Source organism: Thermobia domestica, chromosome 9 (genome assembly GCF_964235325.1).
Source record: "Thermobia domestica chromosome 9, izTheDome1.hap1.1, whole genome shotgun sequence".
NCBI lineage: Eukaryota > Metazoa > Arthropoda > Insecta > Zygentoma > Lepismatidae > Thermobia > Thermobia domestica.
The window spans coordinates 8,378,453-8,399,884 of NC_137462.1; the positions used below are offsets into that span (position 1 = coordinate 8,378,453).

The 21,432-nt window shown below is 35.9% G+C and overlaps 1 protein-coding gene across 3 annotated transcripts in view; it reads left to right on the top strand.

Annotated features, from left to right (window-relative positions):
- Positions 1 to 21,432, top strand: part of LOC145694385 (beta-1,3-glucosyltransferase) — a 275,902-nt gene that overhangs the window by 205,678 nt on the left and 48,792 nt on the right. For all 3 annotated transcript variants that reach the window (XM_081770560.1, XM_081770559.1, XM_081770558.1), the window contains exons 4-5: positions 6,395 to 6,471; positions 9,751 to 9,862. In XM_081770560.1, the coding sequence (XP_081626686.1) occupies positions 6,395 to 6,471; positions 9,751 to 9,862 (189 nt within the window). The remainder of the gene's footprint in view (positions 1 to 6,394; positions 6,472 to 9,750; positions 9,863 to 21,432) is intronic.

Consider the following 21,432-nt stretch of genomic DNA (forward strand, 5'->3'; position numbering starts at 1 on the left):
GTTACTTCCTCAAGTTGGATTGTTATGCCGAATAGCTTCTTTTTTACACAATACTTTTGGTAATCGTCTTACTTCTGATGATGGCCTCGACGAAGAAGTTCAACAAATGGAACGACAGCACATCGTATAGACCATATTAGGATTAGAAGTAGAAAAGCACGGTTGAAACAGTTCTGGACATCTGGACTTCCCGGGGTTGACAGAAAGAGATCTAAAAGTTCTTTTAACAGATTCCTGTCAGTTGTCTCAGATAGTTTCCTACTCGGCTGAAATAATGAACGAAAGCTGCCTTCGTGGGTAAGCAGTTAGCGTATTTACGCGCCTTTGGCTTGGGAAACCCGGGTTCGATTCCCGGCAGGAGCTCATATGGATCGGATTCCACATTAATCAGTAAGTCCATGTCTCCTATAGCTTCGCTCCTGAAGCAAATGTTAAACTCAAAATCAACTCAACTCAAGATTTCTTCCAATAGAAACAGATGCACTTTTTTGAGACAAGACCGTCGTAACTCTTTTATCGTCCGCATCCCTAGTAATCGGTGGAGAACCCAAAATAAATTCAGAAATTAAGAGCTCGAAATGGAAATTTTCAGTAATCATCACGCACTGTTACTGCCCTGAAGAGTACCATAAAGTAGTGAAAGGTTTTTCGAGGCAATAATGTAATTAAATAATTAGGAATTATATTTCTGAGCTTCCAACATCTTTAGTCATTTTAGTTCGTTACGTGTGAGCAGTGACGTTCCTCGGCGACCACACTATCCAGGGAAGTGGGAAAAGGACAGGAAGGAAAGAAACGACGTGGATCTTTATGTTAAGTACCACCCCGCCATTTGCCTCGTGTGAATGAGGAAACCCCAGGGAAAAACTTCACTCCAGATGGCTAGCTTAAAAAGGCTTTTTATACATGTTTCTCTGACCGAGTACACTCACCAGGAATCCAACCTGGGACTGCTCATATCAGAATAATGTAATAAAATTATAGGACAATATTTGTACCATTAAATTCAAAGTTTGTGAAACAACGTAACGAAATATCTAATTCATATATCAGGAAAACAAGTGAAAACAAGTTTAGTTAGGGAAAAATAGATTAACTAGGAATGCGCACAAGACAAGAGTTGAGATTTTATGTCTATGGTTCTCTGTGACGTTCCATTCTCAGTAAGCCAGAAAAGTAAACGATAGAACTTACGTTGATAAAAGCAGTAGTGGCAAGTAAATAAGAACATTGATTGTAGAGTCAATGGTTTTGCAGGTACTCCATTCGCAGATTCCTTCATAATACACTGGCAACATTTTTCGACTCTGTTCTACCGCACTGCCCCTTTGCTCTACCTGTTTCTCTCTGCCATTAGTCTGACGTCATACGTTTACCAATTAAAAATCACTCGTCTATGTCTTTGTTTCTGGTTGGTTGGTTGATATGTAGCTTAGCATCCCTTTTAGCATGAGGGCTATATGGGACGTGGACCTATAGCTTAACGCGGAATCCAAACCTAGTGTTGCACGACGAGAAATAAGGTTTTATCGTCTTGTCTCCATTCTCGAAAAGCTTTTCTCGTCTCGGTTTTGTAAATTTATGTACAAAATGTAAGCCCTATTTTTTCAACAGAAAAATCTAGAATTTACTAGAATCCTTCCGCGTCACGAGAAATCCTCGAAGGCTGTGATAGGACAATATTCAGAACACAGTTATTATTGAGGTAGATTGTGTAATGATTTATTGTATCTTTAAGAGTCGTCATCCCGGCGAAATTAAAAAACCGCTAATTTTACAGTAATTATGTGATATCTTCAAATAGATAAAAGATAATCGAAATGTGGAACAAGAGCGCCCTAGACAATATTACTTTACATGAGCAACCGTTATCACGACTCACTTATCTGCTTTCGATTTCGAGCCATTTTGAAAATCGGCATTTATTTTCGCGTTTCTAAACAGCTGAAAACGGAAAGCCACTAGGTGACTTGTGATAACGGTACCTCACGCAAAATAATATTGTCTAGGGCGCTCTTGTTCCACATTTCAACTATCTTTTATCTATTTGAAGATATCACATAATTACTATAAAATTAGCGGTATTTTAATTTGGCCGGGATGAAGACTCTTAAACGTTGATTAATGCTCCTCATTGTGTTCCTACGATCACTTTATCAATTTGAAGCTTTTATACTATGTATCAAGTACCACTGAAATAATGTTTGAGATCGAATACTTGAAACAACTAGTGTTACTTGGGTCATTGGGTCACTTGTTGTAAATTTTAAAAAGTATATTTCTATAATAGTATCACGTATTTACTTTCAGTCTCTATATTGTAACAAATAAAGCCTTGAAGTGATAGGACATCTCCTGCGGTGTCATCAATACTTATTCCATGAAAAGAATTCCATGAAAAGAGACTATAACCACTTAAAAGATTGATGAAATCATTCATACGTAACATTCAATCAACGCAACAGATCGAATCGAATAATCCATAATATCGGGGGAGAGAACCAGGTGATCTCTCTAATGGAATTGCAATTGACTGCGAATTATTTATGAGATCTCCGTTAGCAATTATCGGCCGACAGCGGTATTAATCTTGCGTTTGACGCTTTGCGTATGTTCCAGTAAACCCGTGACCTTTTCAGCTTTACACTAAGCTCACAGTTTAATAGACCTGTTAAAATTAATATATATTGGAATTGGTTTTTATTAATATGATTTATTAGGTTACTTCCTTATTTTGTCAGAGTCAGATCCTGGAACTTAAAATTTCACTCACTTCCATACATAACTAGAGCATTGAGAATTTGTACAGATACGAAAACCCAATGAAAATACAATATTTTCACATAATTTCCGCTCTAGTTCTTACTTTTTTTGTAAAATTAATAAAATTGTCGAACGCCTGCTGCTTATGCAACCTAAATAGTCACGAGTTTGATTGGTTGCAGACGAGCAGGCGTTCTGTAGACTTCATATCTATTATAAGTTGGAGTATTCTCTTCGTATTAAGAGAGTGTTGCTTTCCACATTGAGATTAAAATATTGTATAAAGACTAAAATGTTCATCACTTCCGTAGCATCCAGAAAAACTTCAACCCTCAAGCGCAAAAAGAATACCGAATGATTTTAGTCTTTGTCTCCCACCAAAACAATATTTTAGTGCATTTTTATAAAAGTAGGGTTTTATTTTATTTATTTATTTATTTATTTATTTATTGCGGTTGTTATTCAAATAAATTTGAATAATGAAATGTGAATATGAAGGATGAGGTAGAGTTTTATTTAAAGAGAAATATTTTTATAAGGAATGTGATAGAAGAAAAAGAAGACTTTTTGATTAAGGGCACTAAAGTGTGTAATTTATTATTATTATTATTATTATTATTATTATTATTATTATTATTATTATTATTATTATTATTATTATTATTATTATTAAAGCTCGCGCGATTGTGCTCCGAGACTAAGGGAGACGGTGATATTGAGAATGAGTGAAATGGTAGACTGAAGAAAGTGGAAGGAAACTAGAAAAACCCGAGAAAACCCATAGACACAACATAAAGCCCATTTGGCGCGAGCTGAGGTCGAACTAGGGACTCCGCACACTAGATTTAAACGCCCTACCACTGAGCCATCAAGACAAAAGTAGTTAGAGGCAGATCATGAAAACTTCTCTGAGCACGCAATATGCTTAACGATGATATCCAATCCGTTAGTGTCTAAACTTTAGGGTCTTTTGGTCTGAGGTGGAGATTAAACATGCTCTGTAGACGAATGTGTCACAATCCCCCCCCCCCAAAAAAAAAACTTTGTTGTCAAGCCTTCGTTTAGAGGATAACAATGAGAAGATGAAATGGTCAGAATGTTTTTTGAAGTCACGATCTTAAGGGTATTCACTACAGCAAAATTAAACTACCGCTAATTTTAAAGTTTTTCTGTAATATCTTCAAAACAAATACAAATATTCGAAAAGCAGAAACGTAGTGTACTAAACAATACGATTTTGCATGTGATACCTTCATCACAATTCACCTATCTGTTTTTGGTATGCCGCTATTTACAGAACCCGCAAAAAATACTAAAACTAGCTACAGTTGCAAATCGTAAGAAGATAGATGGGTTGTGATAACGGTATCACATGTAAAATCGTATAGTCTAGTTCACTACGTTTTTGCTTTTCGAATATTTTTATTTGTTTTGAAGATATTACACAAAAACTAAAAAATTAGCGGTAGTTTAATTTCGCTGTAGTGAAGACCTTAATAATATGTTGGTTGAAGTCTGTCGAACCGAAATTTTGTTCACAGCAACCATCCCGTGTTTTCTTATGCCACACGTACATCCCTGCCTTCCTTACAAACTTAGTAGCAACCATGGAAAGGTGAGGGTGAGTGCTCTCAGGAGTTCCAAAGATGTCACTAGAATTGCTGCAGAATTGGCAGTGAATACCAGTATATAGCAATTGGATAATACATACACAACTTAGAACAAACCATGTAACAAACCATTCAGTACAAGAACTGAAGATTTTTTTTACATCTTTATTATGTTTATTACTCTCGTTATTTAATAGGAAGGTTTCCTACACCTATTTAGACAATAATATATATAATTACAGAATTCAAATTTGATTACACCGAAGATTATAATGAAATTTTGCGAGGTAATACTTAATCGAATACAAAATGATGCCCCAGTGGCGAATGCTTTCATAGTTGGTTACTTTTTATATATCGGATGAGAGAATTTATACGCAGGTGCAAGTTAGAACATATGAAAGGATAGTCATAAGATTAGTATGTGATATATCATTTCCATGGGGCACTGTAATGGACCTGTTCTTCTTGGAGGAGGACATTGTCATTTGAAATACATACCTGGAAATTTTTAGAAAAAAATTCTAATTCAGTGTTAAGCAAGTTAGGGCATAGTGTTTAGTTTCAACAAGACTGTACACACAAACACTTCGCCCACCAGGTGAACCATTAAATGGAGGAACACTTAGTTGGGAATTGGATTGGTTGTAAGGGACCAACCCGACGAAATCATCAAAATGCAATTGGATTCCAGAAGCGACTGCAATATTGTTTAGACGTCAATAAGCGTATTTGGAAGTCATGTGTTGTACAGTCACACGTCGTCGTCATGCGAGTTACCTTTCATTGATGCTATTTTTCGTTCAAAATCTATGACATTAGAAAATGAATCCAGAAAAAAAATCTTATATAATCAGAACAAGTACTACTTGCTTACCTCGCCACTCGTAGGAGGGTCTATATTATAGAAGTTGATTCACTTATGTTGAGCCAAATTTGAATGTGCCACTTAACAAAGGAAATGCCGTGTTCCCACCACCAGTGTTTCTTCCAGACATATTTTTTGGGGCACTGCCCCCTCCCCCCCCCCGGAGCTCTGAGTGTCCCTCGAAAGAGATCAAAATAATACGTCTATAATATAATAATAAATAGAATAGTACCAGTGATGCCCCCCGGAACATTTTTTCTGAAAGAACGACTGCCCACCACCACCTCTACTGACTATTGCCCGGCATCAGACTTTCCGTTGCAGCTTGACCATGGATATTGCCTCTTTACAGGCTTTCCATGGGCCAGTGACGACAATGCGGATTCGACAATGAGACAGGAGCCGCTTGAGGAGTCCGATAATTCAATAGTTCATTGGGTTTGCCATCTGAACTCTTGAGAGGGATGTCAAAGAAGGAAAGTGTCGAAATTCCAGTTCACTGTTCCATACGGTGATAGAATTTCAGTTATGTTTTTGCCATGTGCCTTGCCTTGTCTTGATTTGGCATAGTTCAATCTGGTTCACGTATTGTCCATGCAATGCTGCGGTTCATACTGGTGCATTTCAGTCAGAACATGAGTCTAGTAGTATGCAGCATTAATTTTTGACATTTCACTCCATCTTTCAGAGACACAAATTGCCCCGGTACGAGAAACCGACCACAATCATGAACTCTTTTGGAAAATGGTTCTAGCTGTTCTTGTTGGTATGGTGGACTCAGGACAATATGCCGCATATCTCCGTATAATACGATTCACAGTGGCACGACTTACACGAAAATTACGCACTTGACACACTTCTACGACGTGGACGCTGTGAACTTAGAGTCGGAAAGGGCCACAATGACCTCCTCCCAGAATCTGTTCAATGTCAGTGGCAACAAATTACACTCGATCACACTGCTTTACTTCCTAACTAAAGAGATAATGTTGCTTGCCTCGTAGCAATCGAATGGCCATGGGTGGCGTATGCGCGGTACAGATGCACATTAACTTCGGCTGAATATAACTGAATTAACGTCTGCAGAATTATATAAGTATCGATTAATTTAATTTTTCTTTATTGTCTATTATTGCTATAATTTGTCTTTCAGCATGGACCAATGATTCATCTTATTCATGAAGACTTCCCACATCCTGGTGCCTGGACCATTCTTCCTATTGTTCCTAGGTAGGTTTAAGTAATTGCACTTTTTTATTACATTAAACTTAGTCGTTAATTAATATCCTGTAGTGAAACTCTGAATACCAAAAGGAAATATCACGTGATTCAAAATGAATGGTGTAAAAGTAAAGGAAAAAAAAACTCTTGTGAGAGCACTGAAAATGGTAACCTGTCAACCACAAAAATAAAGCTTTAAGGTCGTAAGTTGTTTTGTCAGTATGATGTAGTATAGCTTAGTAGTGCTAGTGGTGCAGTCTTAACATGGCGACATCGAGACAAGAAAAAGCATTTTGTGTCTTGGAATTTATTTGTACATGGTCTACAGTGACAATGCAACGACGCTTTCGAATCAAATCAAATAAATACTGCAATATCCCCTTACATTGGAAGCATCCCGTATTAGTAAATAAAACCACGTGTTTCGGCGCAAGCACAGTACAAGCAAGCAGCCGATGGATGCCATCTCCGAGGGAATACGAAGAAATACGAAGAGAACCCCTTCAACCCTTCCACAGGCTCTGCCTCCGAAGACTGGCTATATAAACGGATACCTTGAGGCAGAAGACTTCAATTGTTGACTGGTCATAATCTACTTCTCTCTCTAAGATGCAACGGGCGGGAGAGACTCCTCTAACCCTAAATCTGAGCTGCAACTTGGAAGAGGTATCCAGACCTATCTCAAGCTGCAACGGACAAGAGATATAAGCCTACCTCCAAGCTGCAACGGGCAATACGTATCCTTACCTATCTTCGAGCTGTAATGGGCAAGAGGTTCCTTTAGTTCCAGCTGCAATTTGCAAGGGTCATTCTTAACCAGCAAACCTTAAACCTTCGAGCTGTAACGGGCAGGAGTTACGATTATAGAGGAAACAATTTTTTAGAGACTTGCTTATTTGTAATCTTGTGTACAAACTGTATAAACATTTTTATAATAATTTAAAAAGTGAGTAAAAAATTCTTATACCGTTACTCTACCGAATATTACAATACGCACTGTATTCGTTGCTGGATGAAGCAGTTAGAATCTATTAGCTGTACTGTTGCCAACCAGACATGATAGAGCTTTTCCAATAGAAAGCTCTGTCGAGATGAGACAGCCTTATATCTAGTATCGTGGGCAATTAACTGGCTGTTTGTGCCGTAAAAAAATGTCTAGAGAAGTTGGAAGAAACAATCAATTTGTACCGTTTTCAATCTGCCATCTCACCACTGGCACCCACATTTAACACATGTAATAGTTGTTTTCTTCATTTTGTCACTGTAGTTGCATGTCATTTCATACTGGAATAAATGATTATTTTTCACTATTCCTTTTTTATCACCCTGTATATACTTGCTGCATAGTGCTCGTACTTCGTGTCCTACACTTCTTAATAAGATAAGGAAACAAAACACAGTGATTCTTCTTTACCATTAGATTAATGATTTAATGATAAAAACGACTTTCTTATGCCTGTGTTTTTATCATATGGAGATTATTATAGAATAATGGTTGTTTCATTTGAGTTTGACGTACCTTTTTCAGCATTGAGATAACATGAGATACAACCTGCTTCCTGAAGTGAAGTCCGAACCATTACGCAGTATTTGAGTTTTAACCAACACATAGTGTTCCCATTGCGAGTCAAATACGGAACCACGAGTGTTAGACACGAAGAGAAACTTATGTTATAAATGAAATGTATAAATGAGTCGCATACATTATCAATTCTTTTTATATTGCCAAAATACGTATATTCGGTTTAGGACCAAATATATTCGTCAAAACTTCCTTTGTAAATGCTCAGCACTTTCTCCTTTCTGTGATTACATAAGATAAGTGTTCTAGATCGTCCACATATTACGTAACGCGGCAAATGAGTTCTGCCTTTGTTACGATGTGAAACAAGGGGAAGGAGAGGGTTCACGACTTCATTACGTAACACTTTTTTCTGTAATTTTTATTTTCAGGTTTATATGCAATCGTTTAAACAAATAATTTTATATTCAGTTCTTTTCTTTTTATTTATAAATAAATAACTATTTCTATTGTTTTGGGAAGTTGCAAAAATATACCCTATATAAAATGAATCAGGCAGAAGGGATTCGAAGACGCTGTTAGGCACCAGTATATCTGGCAACGAACCCTGTAATACAATAAAACTCCGTTTTGTGGCTTCACTGCATTTCATTTATGGCACACGAAGCTTTTCTGGAGTTAGTTGTTAGCGATCGTAACAACTGCTTAAAAATACCCTCGCATTCCCACTCGCATCGCTATATCTGAGAATATTATTTATAACTTTTGATTTGAATCATTACCTACACTATGTATTCTTCTAAGGAGTTTCGCATGTGAAACAGAAGAAAAGCTTTTTCATGAAATAATATTTTCCGGGACAGAAGGATCTACTATTTGCAGAACAAAATGAAATATTAAAAACCGAAATTATCAGACATTCATCTCGTACTGATTTCTTTGGATCTGAATTTTCCTAGAGAAATCCAGTTTATTAGAATTTTGGCATTGATTTAGGACAAGAAGAATTTGAAAAGGGGTAAATTGAAGTCCAAAGAAGATGCTCGGAAGCTTGTTCCTGCTGCTCCACGTATGCAGCACGTCGAATCTGTGATCGACGAGGAAGAAAACTTTGCATCGTAGACATTGGCGAACTTCAAATACAGGAAGCATCCTGGATTCCGGGAGAAGAGGTCGATGTAAGTTTTTTAGATCCTGTTTCACCTTTATCTTCCGACAGTACTTCCTCTGCAATTTCGAAAACTTAAGACTGGTTAATTTAAAAACCTTACGGAGTTAAAATATTATTATGGTACTACCATTTACTAATACTTTGATTTGTTGGCGAAAAAACACTACAAACTTATTCAAAATACAAGGATTTTGTAATAAGAAGTTCTGTCATTAAAATTATTTTTGTTGTTGTTGTTGTTGTGATAACCTCCAAAAGAAGCAAAATTGGTGAAAAACTGAAAAAGTGTTACGTGACAAAGGGAGGAGGGGAGGAGTTCGACGTTGCGTTACGACAGTGTGACAAGCGGGGGGAGAGGGGCTAAAAATTGGTCAAAAATAACGTTACGTAATATATGAACGGAACCTTCAGAGAAGAAAACCAGCATTCATTTGAGGTTTAGTTTAGTCAGTCCCACAAACATTTCAACTTTTACGATGGAATAGTAAATATATAACGATATCGAAATGATTGGAACTAAACATCGGTGTTTCTGTGTCGTATGTTTGTTACTTGGAATATAGTTGACATTCGCTGTTCTGTTTCATTCATTTAGATTGAGTGCCCTCCATGGACAGAATAGCTCTTGGGTATTCTTTTGTGAAGGGGAAACCAAAGTGAATCTTCCAGTTCTGGTGGAGGCCCTTACTGAATACGATCCTGATGAGGTAAAGTACATTTTCACATTTTACAATTATTTATTTATTTATTGAATATTATAGGCTTCCCCAGTTATAGTAGTTTCTGTAGAATATCTGTTTTGCACTATCTAAAAGACATAATTGTTATGGTTTAGTGTATGTCTAGGGATGGGCAAAACCGTTTTTTATAAAAAAAAACTGGAAACCGGTTTCTAGAAAAACCGGAAACGGACATGCCAGTTTTCGCCGAAACCGGTTCGCTTTTGCCGAAACTGGTTTCGGTTTTCTCCAAAAACCGGTTCGTTTTTCACCGAAACCGGTTTCGGTTTTCTTCAAAATCGGTTCGGTTCGGTGAAACCAGTTTCGGTGAAAACTTTTGGAAAACACATAAAACAATTTTTGTGGAAACGGAATCGGTTTCCGGGGAACAACGAAACACTATTCTGGTCAGAAATAGAACCAATTTGGGGGGGGGGGGGAAGAAACAGAACTGGTTTTGAAGAAAACCGAAACCGGACCCAGCGAAGAACCGAACCGGTTTTTGAAGGAAACCGAAACCGGTTTCGGTGAAAAAACAAATTTTTGAAAATTTTCAAAAACCGGTTTAGGTTTTCCTGAAAACCGAAAAAATGGTTTTTGTATCTACCACTAGTCTATAACACATCATAACACTTTTGATCCTAAGCTCGATTGCTCAGGGTATCTTATTAATGCAAACATACGAAGCCCGAATCTACCTCGGTAATACCACAGGAATATTTGTATAATATAATATTTTGTGACTGTGTGATAAATTAAGCAAAATTTTGGACTGTATTATCTTGGATTTTATAACAGTATTTGGCTTGTATAGAATTTCAAATAACTTAGATATATTCTTATTTCAACCTAACCCATGCGCACAATATGATAGTGATTTGATTGATAAGCAAATCCATGTGATTTCTAAACTAATACAAGTAATATATTATCCCCAGATATTAACATTTCAGTCTTTTGTACTGGTTCGTCTCCAATAATGTACAATGTAAACACAGCTTATATTATAATTTGTGTCTTTCTCGTTTTCCTGTAGTGGATCTCCCTTTCATTTCCTCTTTTACATAAGAAACTAGCTTCCCAGTTGGACGGCCAGAAGCTCTCTAGCTCCGCTCCTGTGCACTTCCGGACTATATGTCATATATTTTTCCTTGTCTTGGTACCATTTCATTTTTCCGCCATTACTTTTGGGACAACCTATATATATATATATATATATATATATATATATATGTGTGTGTGTGTGTGTGTGCGTGTGTGTATGTGTGTGTGTGTGTGTGTTTGTGTAAGCTTAGTAGCTAACAAATTTAATTAAATAAAAATTATCATCTTTGTTAAATTAGCGGATATAGGTACCGATATGGCCATGTTGAGTTAAACATTTTAATCTTACTTTATGAGCTCACTAAGAAAAAACACATTATTATTTAGGAATGTGTAGGGTCATATCCACAGATTGGTAGGAAAAGCACCATCTTTTCTAGTTAACAAAGCAGATGGCCTGAATTTGTGGTAGATCACAGTTCCATCAACTATCTTTTATCCACTGTTCAATACACTTGAAATTATTCATCGTTTTTACCTACAAGGAACAACCGTGGGACATTACAATAAAAGTTTACTTTCAATACGAGTCCTGCAAATCCCTCAGTGGGGGTGAGAGCGAACTATGTATTACGTAAAGAATTACGAGGGTGATTCAAAACGTAAAACAACAACAGCACTTACGGACAGTAATTTGACACTGGTACAGTCCGCAGCAAAAAACCTGCAACATGAGCATGTAAGTTTATTGTGAAACTACGCCTAACAGCGGAGGGAATCAACATAACATCTAAGTAGCACGAATCACGCCAGGGCAGACCTCGGCGTCCTCCCCTGCACACTTATTTTGGAGCAAAAGACTTCGTCGTTTCACAATACACTTACATGGTCATGTTGCAGGTTTTTTGCTGCGGAGTGTACACATTACTTTATAACATAGTTATAATGCTTATTCAACCATTTATTCCCTCGGGACACCAATGTATTGATTGTAACGTAGAAAAAAATCTGCTAGTCTCTGAATCCACTTCATGACGAGTTCCTGAACATCCGTGTCGGTTGTAAATCGCTAACTACCCAGGTGCTTATTCAATATTCTGAAGATAATGCCAGGTGCATTTGTCGAATTCAATGTATCAAAAACTATATATGTATCCGTGACTTAATATTTAGTGTAAAATCTTTTACTACAAGTGATACAAAAGGAAAATAAACCACAATTGTTGGTTGACTGTTCAGTGATTTAGCCTCCTCTCAGAGTATCGAGCATATACAGTGTGGTCCTACAACTGACGTCGAATTCAAAACAGTTTTCAATTCTAATTTTCTGGACATAATCATGGTTAATTAACAATTATAAACTTACGAGAAATAAAATATATTGATATAATCCAATTCGAGAAATAATATATATTGGTGCAGTTTTGCATAGCAGGAAAAAAAATGATTTTTAATTATACGTAGCCATTGCATTTACAAATTACGTTTTTTTTAAAAAAAAAAATCTAAATAGCAGTTAGAGAAATTCTTTGCGAAAATTCGACCAAGTCCAAACTCGAAATTTGATGACCTATAACTCGGGAACCAAAAGACTGCACACCGTGATATTTTATATTCGTTCTAAACTTCTCAAGTCCTACCACCATGGGAAGTTGGGCCAAAATCGGAAAGTTTCCTCGATCGCCCACGATTGGATCCTTGTTTCTGTTTGATTTGATTTTTTGGTATAGACAGAAAATTAAAGGACGAAATATTTAATCATCTATATATTAAAATACTAGGTTTATATGTTTGGGGTCAAACAAAGTTCATATGTTTGTATCCAATCCTTTCGACAGTGAGGTCTCGAGGACTAGGCTCTAGAAAGATGCCGTTTCCACTGATCGATTGCAAATTTTTGTGTAGATTGTTCAGATCTAATTGAATATTTAAAAAACTGCATCCGTTATTTCTTGATTACATTTTAGGGGTACACTGGAAGTGTTAAATTAAAAAAAAAAATAAAGCATCATATCCTACGAGTTATACATTCCAGCACCACACATTTGTATACGGGGTTAATATATCTCCCCGGCATTTGTTTCATGGCTAAATGATAATGAAAAAACGAAGGATAACTATTTCTACAGTCTAAAATGAATCTTTTTTGTTCGATGAGTTTTGCCCAATGAACACCATATATCCCTGACATTATAATTAATTGTGTGTGTAATGTATTTGCTTATCACATACTGCATGCAAGAAGAAAGAAAACGCTAATCATACATGAATTAGTAACTCCAACCGGAAGTAGGCTCAAATCTTACAAAGGTGCGACATATTAAAAAAATAATCGAAAGAAATCTCCCCTTTATGATGCCCTTCGCCGATTCTGATCAAGACGTCTTCCCTTTCTGTCTGTAAAGGAACATGTACAGGTGTGAGAAATGACAAGGAGATTCATGCTCATATGTGAATGATGTGCTGTGTAGAGTGCGCAGGTTCAGCTAGTAATAACTAACAACAGAGATTCAACCCGGAAACTAAAACCAGAACAACCAGCTACTACTGAACTACTGAACGATAAGCTACAATACTGTAAGATTAGTCAGTTATATTAATCATTCACTAGCCACTGTTTTCTCTTTTAACAAGATAACGATAGTACGTGGCTAGTCATTGATTTCTAGTCCATTATAATGAAAAAAAAAAAATAGTATGGAAAAAATTGTTTTTTATAAGCCAAACTGACCAGAGAGAAAGAAGACGCACGATATAACGGGCAAACAGCTGAAGACAAATAATAGAATATTCAATGTCCCGTCCTTTAATAGTATGTTTGCATGTTTTCTGTTCTCGGTCACCCGAATAAGCGCACTGTTGCCGGAGCTATTTTACGTTGAACGTTCTCTGTTTCTCTCAATATGCACACTACCTTAAACCATTTTTTAGAGTATACCAGCAAGTCCGAAAAACTCTTCAAACTATATTTTTAAAAAGGAATGGAGTTATTCCATTTTCTGACAGATTTCAGAACTAATCCATATTAAACGTGGTACAATCTTCTCTGTACATACACGTATTTTCTTTCGTCGATGATTATACATATAACCTATATATATTTTTTGTTTTGTTTATGCCATTATCCTTCATTTATTAAGATTAATTTCCATTTCTTTATTGTTATACTGATTTAACCCTGATCTATAAGTTACACAGCCTCAGAATTAAACTTTCAAAACCTTAAAGTCACCAATAACAATAAGCAGTGGTGTTATTTTTTAACAACCGGTTCTGTATATATATAGGCGGATCCAAAGGGGCTATAGCCCCGCCTTGACACACAAGTATACACTGGATAAAATGGGCTTCAATCCTGCTTTACACTGGATAAAACTGCAAACTATGGTTTAGCCCCTCCCTTGAACATATCCTGGATCCGCCACTGTGTATATATACATATATACAGAGAGACAGTAGATAGATAGATATAACTCTCTTAAGACACAAACCATACAAAGTAGACAAAATCAAATTTTTCACTGGATACCACAAGTGGCCAGTAGAGACCGACACACCATCCTAATATGACGAAATAAGGTAGCACTGCGAATATCTTGGGAACGAATTATCGAAGATAGATGGTTATCAAAAAGTATTGAAAAATCTTAATCCAGCAATGGATCGACCATTGTTAATAACGGTGTGTGTGCATTTCAATTATAAATAAATGAACCACCCTCCCCACTAAACTCTTGTGACTCAGTTCTCATTCTTGGTATCTGAGCATTTGAGATTAATAAATAAACGCTTATAGCTACCTTGTTCTGAGAGATGATGGGATTTATGCAGAGTCGTTTTGACGAATGATTAGCGTCATACTAAAGACCTGATTACTGCAGGAAACATATGTTAGTTGAACTCTTTAGAATGGCACTAACTACGCGTCAGAACGACTCTGCATAAGGTCCGATATGTTTAACCCTGTAGCTGTAAGAATTTCTAAAAACAAAGGTAGTTAAACTAAAATTTACTATTCTTGGCTATAACTGGGTAAAATTTACTGTTTATGTCTAGGTATAACAAACGGTTCAGCAAGGTTGAAATATTTTAGCAATCGATTTTAGCGAATCGGATGAATAGCACCACTGCCAATAATTACCAATTTGTTAATTGTTACACAGGCCGATGATTAACAATGGCAGATTGTTATTACGTTCTGCACCATATAATTGTTTTTACAACACACAGATTGTGTTACGGCTTTGCAAAGTAAATTTTGAAATGTGTGTGAACCTGGCAGAACCCATTTTCGGAAATTGAAAATAAAACATGTAGATCGTTTGTTCATCGTTTGTTCACGATTGTTCACATAAAATTTTCGTTTGTTCACAATTTATAAACATTTTATACGAAAAACAAAATGGGCGGTGCCAACTTCACGCAGCAGAACCCATTTTCAGAAATCGAAAATAAACCATGCAGATCGTTTGTTCATCGTTTGTTCACGATTGTTCACATAAAATTTTCGTTTGTTCACGATTTATAAACAATTTATACGAAAAACAAAATGGGCGGTGCCAACTTCACGCAGCAGAACCCATTTTCAGAAATCGAAAATAAACCATGCAGATAGTTTGTTCATCGTTTGTTCACGATTGTTCACATAAAATTTTCGTTTGTTCACGATTTATAAACAATTTATACGAAAAACAAAATGGGCGGTGCCAACTTCACGTATCTGAAAATTATCGCAAATCGAAAATTAACCATGCAGATCGTTTGTTCATCGTTTGTTCACGATTGTTCACAAAAAATTTTCGTTTGTTCACGATTTATAAACAATTTATACGAAAAACAAAATGGGCGGTGCCAACTTCACGTACCTGAAAATTATCGCAAATCGAAAATTAACCATGCAGATCGTTTGTTCATCGTTTGTTCACGATTGTTCACATAAAATTTTCGTTTGTTCACGATTTATAAACAATTTATAGGAAAAACAAAATGGGCGGTGCCAACTTCACGCAGCAGAACCCATTTTCAGAAATCGAAAATAAACCATGCAGATCGTTTGTTCATCGTTTGTTCACGATTGTTCACATAAAATTTTCGTTTGTTCACGATTTATAAACAATTTATACGAAAAACAAAATGGGCGGTGCCAACTTCACGCAGCAGAACCCATTTTCAGAAATCGAAAATAAACCATGCAGATAGTTTGTTCATCGTTTGTTCACGATTGTTCACATAAAATTTTCGTTTGTTCACGATTTATAAACAATTTATACGAAAAACAAAATGGGCGGTGCCAACTTCACGTATCTGAAAATTATCGCAAATCGAAAATTAACCATGCAGATCGTTTGTTCATCGTTTGTTCACGATTGTTCACAAAAAATTTTCGTTTGTTCACGATTTATAAACAATTTATACGAAAAACAAAATGGGCGGTGCCAACTTCACGTACCTGAAAATTATCGCAAATCGAAAATTAACCATGCAGATCGTTTGTTCATCGTTTGTTCACGATTGTTCACAAAAAAGTTTCGTTTGTTCACGATTTATAAAGAATTTATACGAAAAACAAAATGGGCGGTGCCAACTTCACGCAGCAGAACCCATTTTCAGAAATCGAAAATAAACCATGCAGATCGTTTGTTCATCGTTTGTTCACGATTGTTCATATAAAATTTTCGTTTGTTCACGATTTATAAGCAATTTATACGAAAAACAAAATGGGCGGTGCCAACTTCACGCAGCAGAACCCATTTTCAGAAATCGAAAATAAACCATGCAGATCGTTTGTTCATCGTTTGTTCACGATTGTTCACATAAAATTTTCGTTTGTTCACGATTTATAAACAATTTATACGAAAAACAAAATGGGCGGTGCCAACTTCACGTATCTGAAAATTATCGCAAATCGAAAATTAACCATGCAGATCGTTTGTTCATCGTTTGTTCACGATTGTTCACAAAAAATTTTTGTTTGTTCACGATTTATAAACAATTTATACGAAAAACAAAATGGGCGGTGCCAACTTCACGTACCTGAAAATTATCGCAAATCGAAAATTAACCATGCAGATCGTTTGTTCATCGTTTGTTCACGATTGTTCACAAAAAAGTTTCGTTTGTTCACGATTTATAAAGAATTTATACGAAAAACAAAATGGGCGGTGCCAACTTCACGCAGCAGAACCCATTTTCAGAAATCGAAAATAAACCATGCAGATCGTTTGTTCATCGTTTGTTCACGGTTGTTCATATAAAATTTTCGTTTGTTCACGATTTATAAGCAATTTATACGAAAAACAAAATGGGCGGTGCCAACTTCACGCAGCAGAACCCATTTTCAGAAATCGAAAATAAACCATGCAGATCGTTTGTTCATCGTTTGTTCACGATTGTTCACATAAAATTTTCGTTTGTTCACGATTTATAAACAATTTATACGAAAAACAAAATGGGCGGTGCCAACTTCACGTATCTGAAAATTATCGCAAATCGAAAATTAACCATGCAGATCGTTTGTTCATCGTTTGTTCACGATTGTTCACAAAAATTTTTTGTTTGTTCACGATTTATAAACAATTTATACGAAAAACAAAATGGGCGGTGCCAACTTCACGTACCTGAAAATTATCGCAAATCGAAAATTAACCATACAGATCGTTTGTTTATCGTTTGTTCACGATTGTTCACATAAAATTTTCGTTTGTTCACGATTTATAAACAATTTATACGAAAAACAAAATGGGCGGTGCCAACTTCACGCAGCAGAACCCATTTTCAGAAATCGAAAATAAACCATGCAGATCGTTTGTTCACGATTGTTCACATAAAATTTTCGTTTGTTCACGATTTATAAACAATTTATACGAAAAACAAAATGGGCGGTGCCAACTTCACGCAGCAGAACCCATTTTCAGAAATCGAAAATAAACCATGCAGATAGTTTGTTCATCGTTTGTTCACGATTGTTCACATAAAATTTTCGTTTGTTCACGATTTATAAACAATTTATACGAAAAACAAAATGGGCGGTGCCAACTTCACGTATCTGAAAATTATCGCAAATCGAAAATTAACCATGCAGATCGTTTGTTCATCGTTTGTTCACGATTGTTCACAAAAAATTTTCGTTTGTTCACGATTTATAAACAATTTATACGAAAAACAAAATGGGCGGTGCCAACTTCACGTACCTGAAAATTATCGCAAATCGAAAATTAACCATGCAGATCGTTTGTTCATCGTTTGTTTACGATTGTTCACATAAAATTTTCGTTTGTTCACGATTTATAAACAATTTATACGAAAAACAAAATGGGCGGTGCCAACTTCACGCAGCAGAACCCATTTTCAGAAATCGAAAATAAACCATGCAGATCGTTTGTTCATCGTTTGTTCACGATTGTTCACATAAAATTTTCGTTTGTTCACGATTTATAAACAATTTATACGAAAAACAAAATGGGCGGTGCCAACTTCACGCAGCAGAACCCATTTTCAGAAATCGAAAATAAACCATGCAGATAGTTTGTTCATCGTTTGTTCACGATTGTTCACATAAAATTTTCGTTTGTTCACGATTTATAAACAATTTATACGAAAAACAAAATGGGCGGTGCCAACTTCACGTATCTGAAAATTATCGCAAATCGAAAATTAACCATGCAGATCGTTTGTTCATCGTTTGTTCACGATTGTTCACAAAAAATTTTCGTTTGTTCACGATTTATAAACAATTTATACGAAAAACAAAATGGGCGGTGCCAACTTCACGTACCTGAAAATTATCGCAAATCGAAAATTAACCATGCAGATCGTTTGTTCATCGTTTGTTCACGATTGTTCACAAAAAAGTTTCGTTTGTTCACGATTTATAAAGAATTTATACGAAAAACAAAATGGGCGGTGCCAACTTCACGCAGCAGAACCCATTTTCAGAAATCGAAAATAAACCATGCAGATCGTTTGTTCATCGTTTGTTCACGATTGTTCATATAAAATTTTCGTTTGTTCACGATTTATAAGCAATTTATACGAAAAACAAAATGGGCGGTGCCAACTTCACGCAGCAGAACCCATTTTCAGAAATCGAAAATAAACCATGCAGATCGTTTGTTCATCGTTTGTTCACGATTGTTCACATAAAATTTTCGTTTGTTCACGATTTATAAACAATTTATACGAAAAACAAAATGGGCGGTGCCAACTTCACGTATCTGAAAATTATCGCAAATCGAAAATTAACCATGCAGATCGTTTGTTCGTCGTTTGTTCACGATTGTTCACAAAAAATTTTTGTTTGTTCACGATTTATAAACAATTTATACGAAAAACAAAATGGGCGGTGCCAACTTCACGTACCTGAAAATTATCGCAAATCGAAAATTAACCATGCAGATCGTTTGTTCATCGTTTGTTCACGATTGTTCACAAAAAAGTTTCGTTTGTTCACGATTTATAAGGAATTTATACGAAAAACAAAATGGGCGGTGCCAACTTCACGCAGCAGAACCCATTTTCAGAAATCGAAAATAAACCATGCAGATCGTTTGTTCATCGTTTGTTCACGATTGTTCACATAAAATTTTCGTTTGTTCACGATTTGTAAAGAATTTATACGAAAATCAAAATGGGCGGTGCCAACTTCACGCAGCAGAACCCATTTTCAGAAATCGAAAAAAAACCATGCAGATCGTTTGTTCATCGTTTGTTCACGATTGTTCACATAAAATTTTCGTTTGTTCACGATTTATAAACAATTTATACGAAAAACAAAATGGGCGGTGCCAACTTCACGTACCTGAAAATTATTGGAAATCGAAAATTAACCATGCAGATCGTTTGTTCATCGTTTGTTCACGATTGTTCACAAAAAATTTTCGTTTGTTCACGATTTATAAACAATTTATACGAAAAACAAAATGGGCGGTGCCAACTTCACGCAGCAGAACCCATTTTCAGAAATCGAAAATAAACCATGCAGAACGTTTGTTTATCGTTTGTTCACGATTGTTCACATAAAATTTTCGTTTGTTCACGATTTATAAACAATTTATACGAAAAACAAAATGGGCGGTGCCAACTTCACGCAGCAGAACCCATTTTCAGAAATCGAAAATAAACCATGCAGATCGTTTGTTCATCGTTTGTTCACGATTGTTCACATAAAATTTTCGTTTGTTCACGATTTATAAACAATTTATACGAAAAACAAAATGGGCGGTGCCAACTTCACGTACCTGAAAATTATTGGAAATCGAAAATTAACCATGCAGATCGTTTGTTCATCGTTTGTTCACGATTGTTCACAAAAATTTTCGTTTGTTCACGATTTATAAACAATTTATACGAAAAACAAAATGGGCGGTGCCAACTTCACGCAGCAGAACCCATTTTCAGAAATCGAAAATAAACCATGCAGATCGCTTGTTCATCGTTTGTTCACGATTGTTCACATAAAATTTTCGTTTGTTCACGATTTATAAACAATTTATACGAAAAACAAAATGGGCGGTGCCAACTTCACGCAGCAGAACCCATTTTCAGAAATCGAAAATAAACCATGCAGATAGTTTGTTCATCGTTTGTTCACGATTGTTCACATAAAATTTTCGTTTGTTCACGATTTATAAACAATTTATACGAAAAACAAAATGGGCGGTGCCAACTTCACGTATCTGAAAATTATCGCAAATCGAAAATTAACCATGCAGATCGTTTGTTCATCGTTTGTTCACGATTGTTCACAAAAAATTTTCGTTTGTTCACGATTTATAAACAATTTATACGAATAACAAAATGGGCGGTGCCAACTTCACGTACCTGAAAATTATCGCAAATCGAAAATTAACCATGCAGATCGTTTGTTCATCGTTTGTTTACGATTGTTCACATAAAATTTTCGTTTGTTCACGATTTATAAACAATTTATACGAAAAACAAAATGGGCGGTGCCAACTTCACGCAGCAGAACCCATTTTCAGAAATCGAAAATAAACCATGCAGATCGTTTGTTCATCGTTTGTTCACGATTGTTCACATAAAATTTTCGTTTGTTCACGATTTATAAACAATTTATACGAAAAACAAAATGGGCGGTGCCAACTTCACGCAGCAGAACCCATTTTCAGAAATCGAAAATAAACCATGCAGATCGTTTGTTCATCGTTTGTTCACGATTGTTCATATAAAATTTTCGTTTGTTCACGATTTATAAGCAATTTATACGAAAAACAAAATGGGCGGTGCCAACTTCACGCAGCAGAACCCATTTTCAGAAATCGAAAATAAACCATGCAGATCGTTTGTTCATCGTTTGTTCACGATTGTTCACATAAAATTTTCGTTTGTTCACGATTTATAAACAATTTATACGAAAAACAAAATGGGCGGTGCCAACTTCACGTACCTGAAAATTATTGGAAATCGAAAATAAACCATGCAGATCGTTTGTTCATCGTTTGTTCACGATTATTCACATAAAATTTTCGTTTGTTCACGATTTATAAACAATTTAT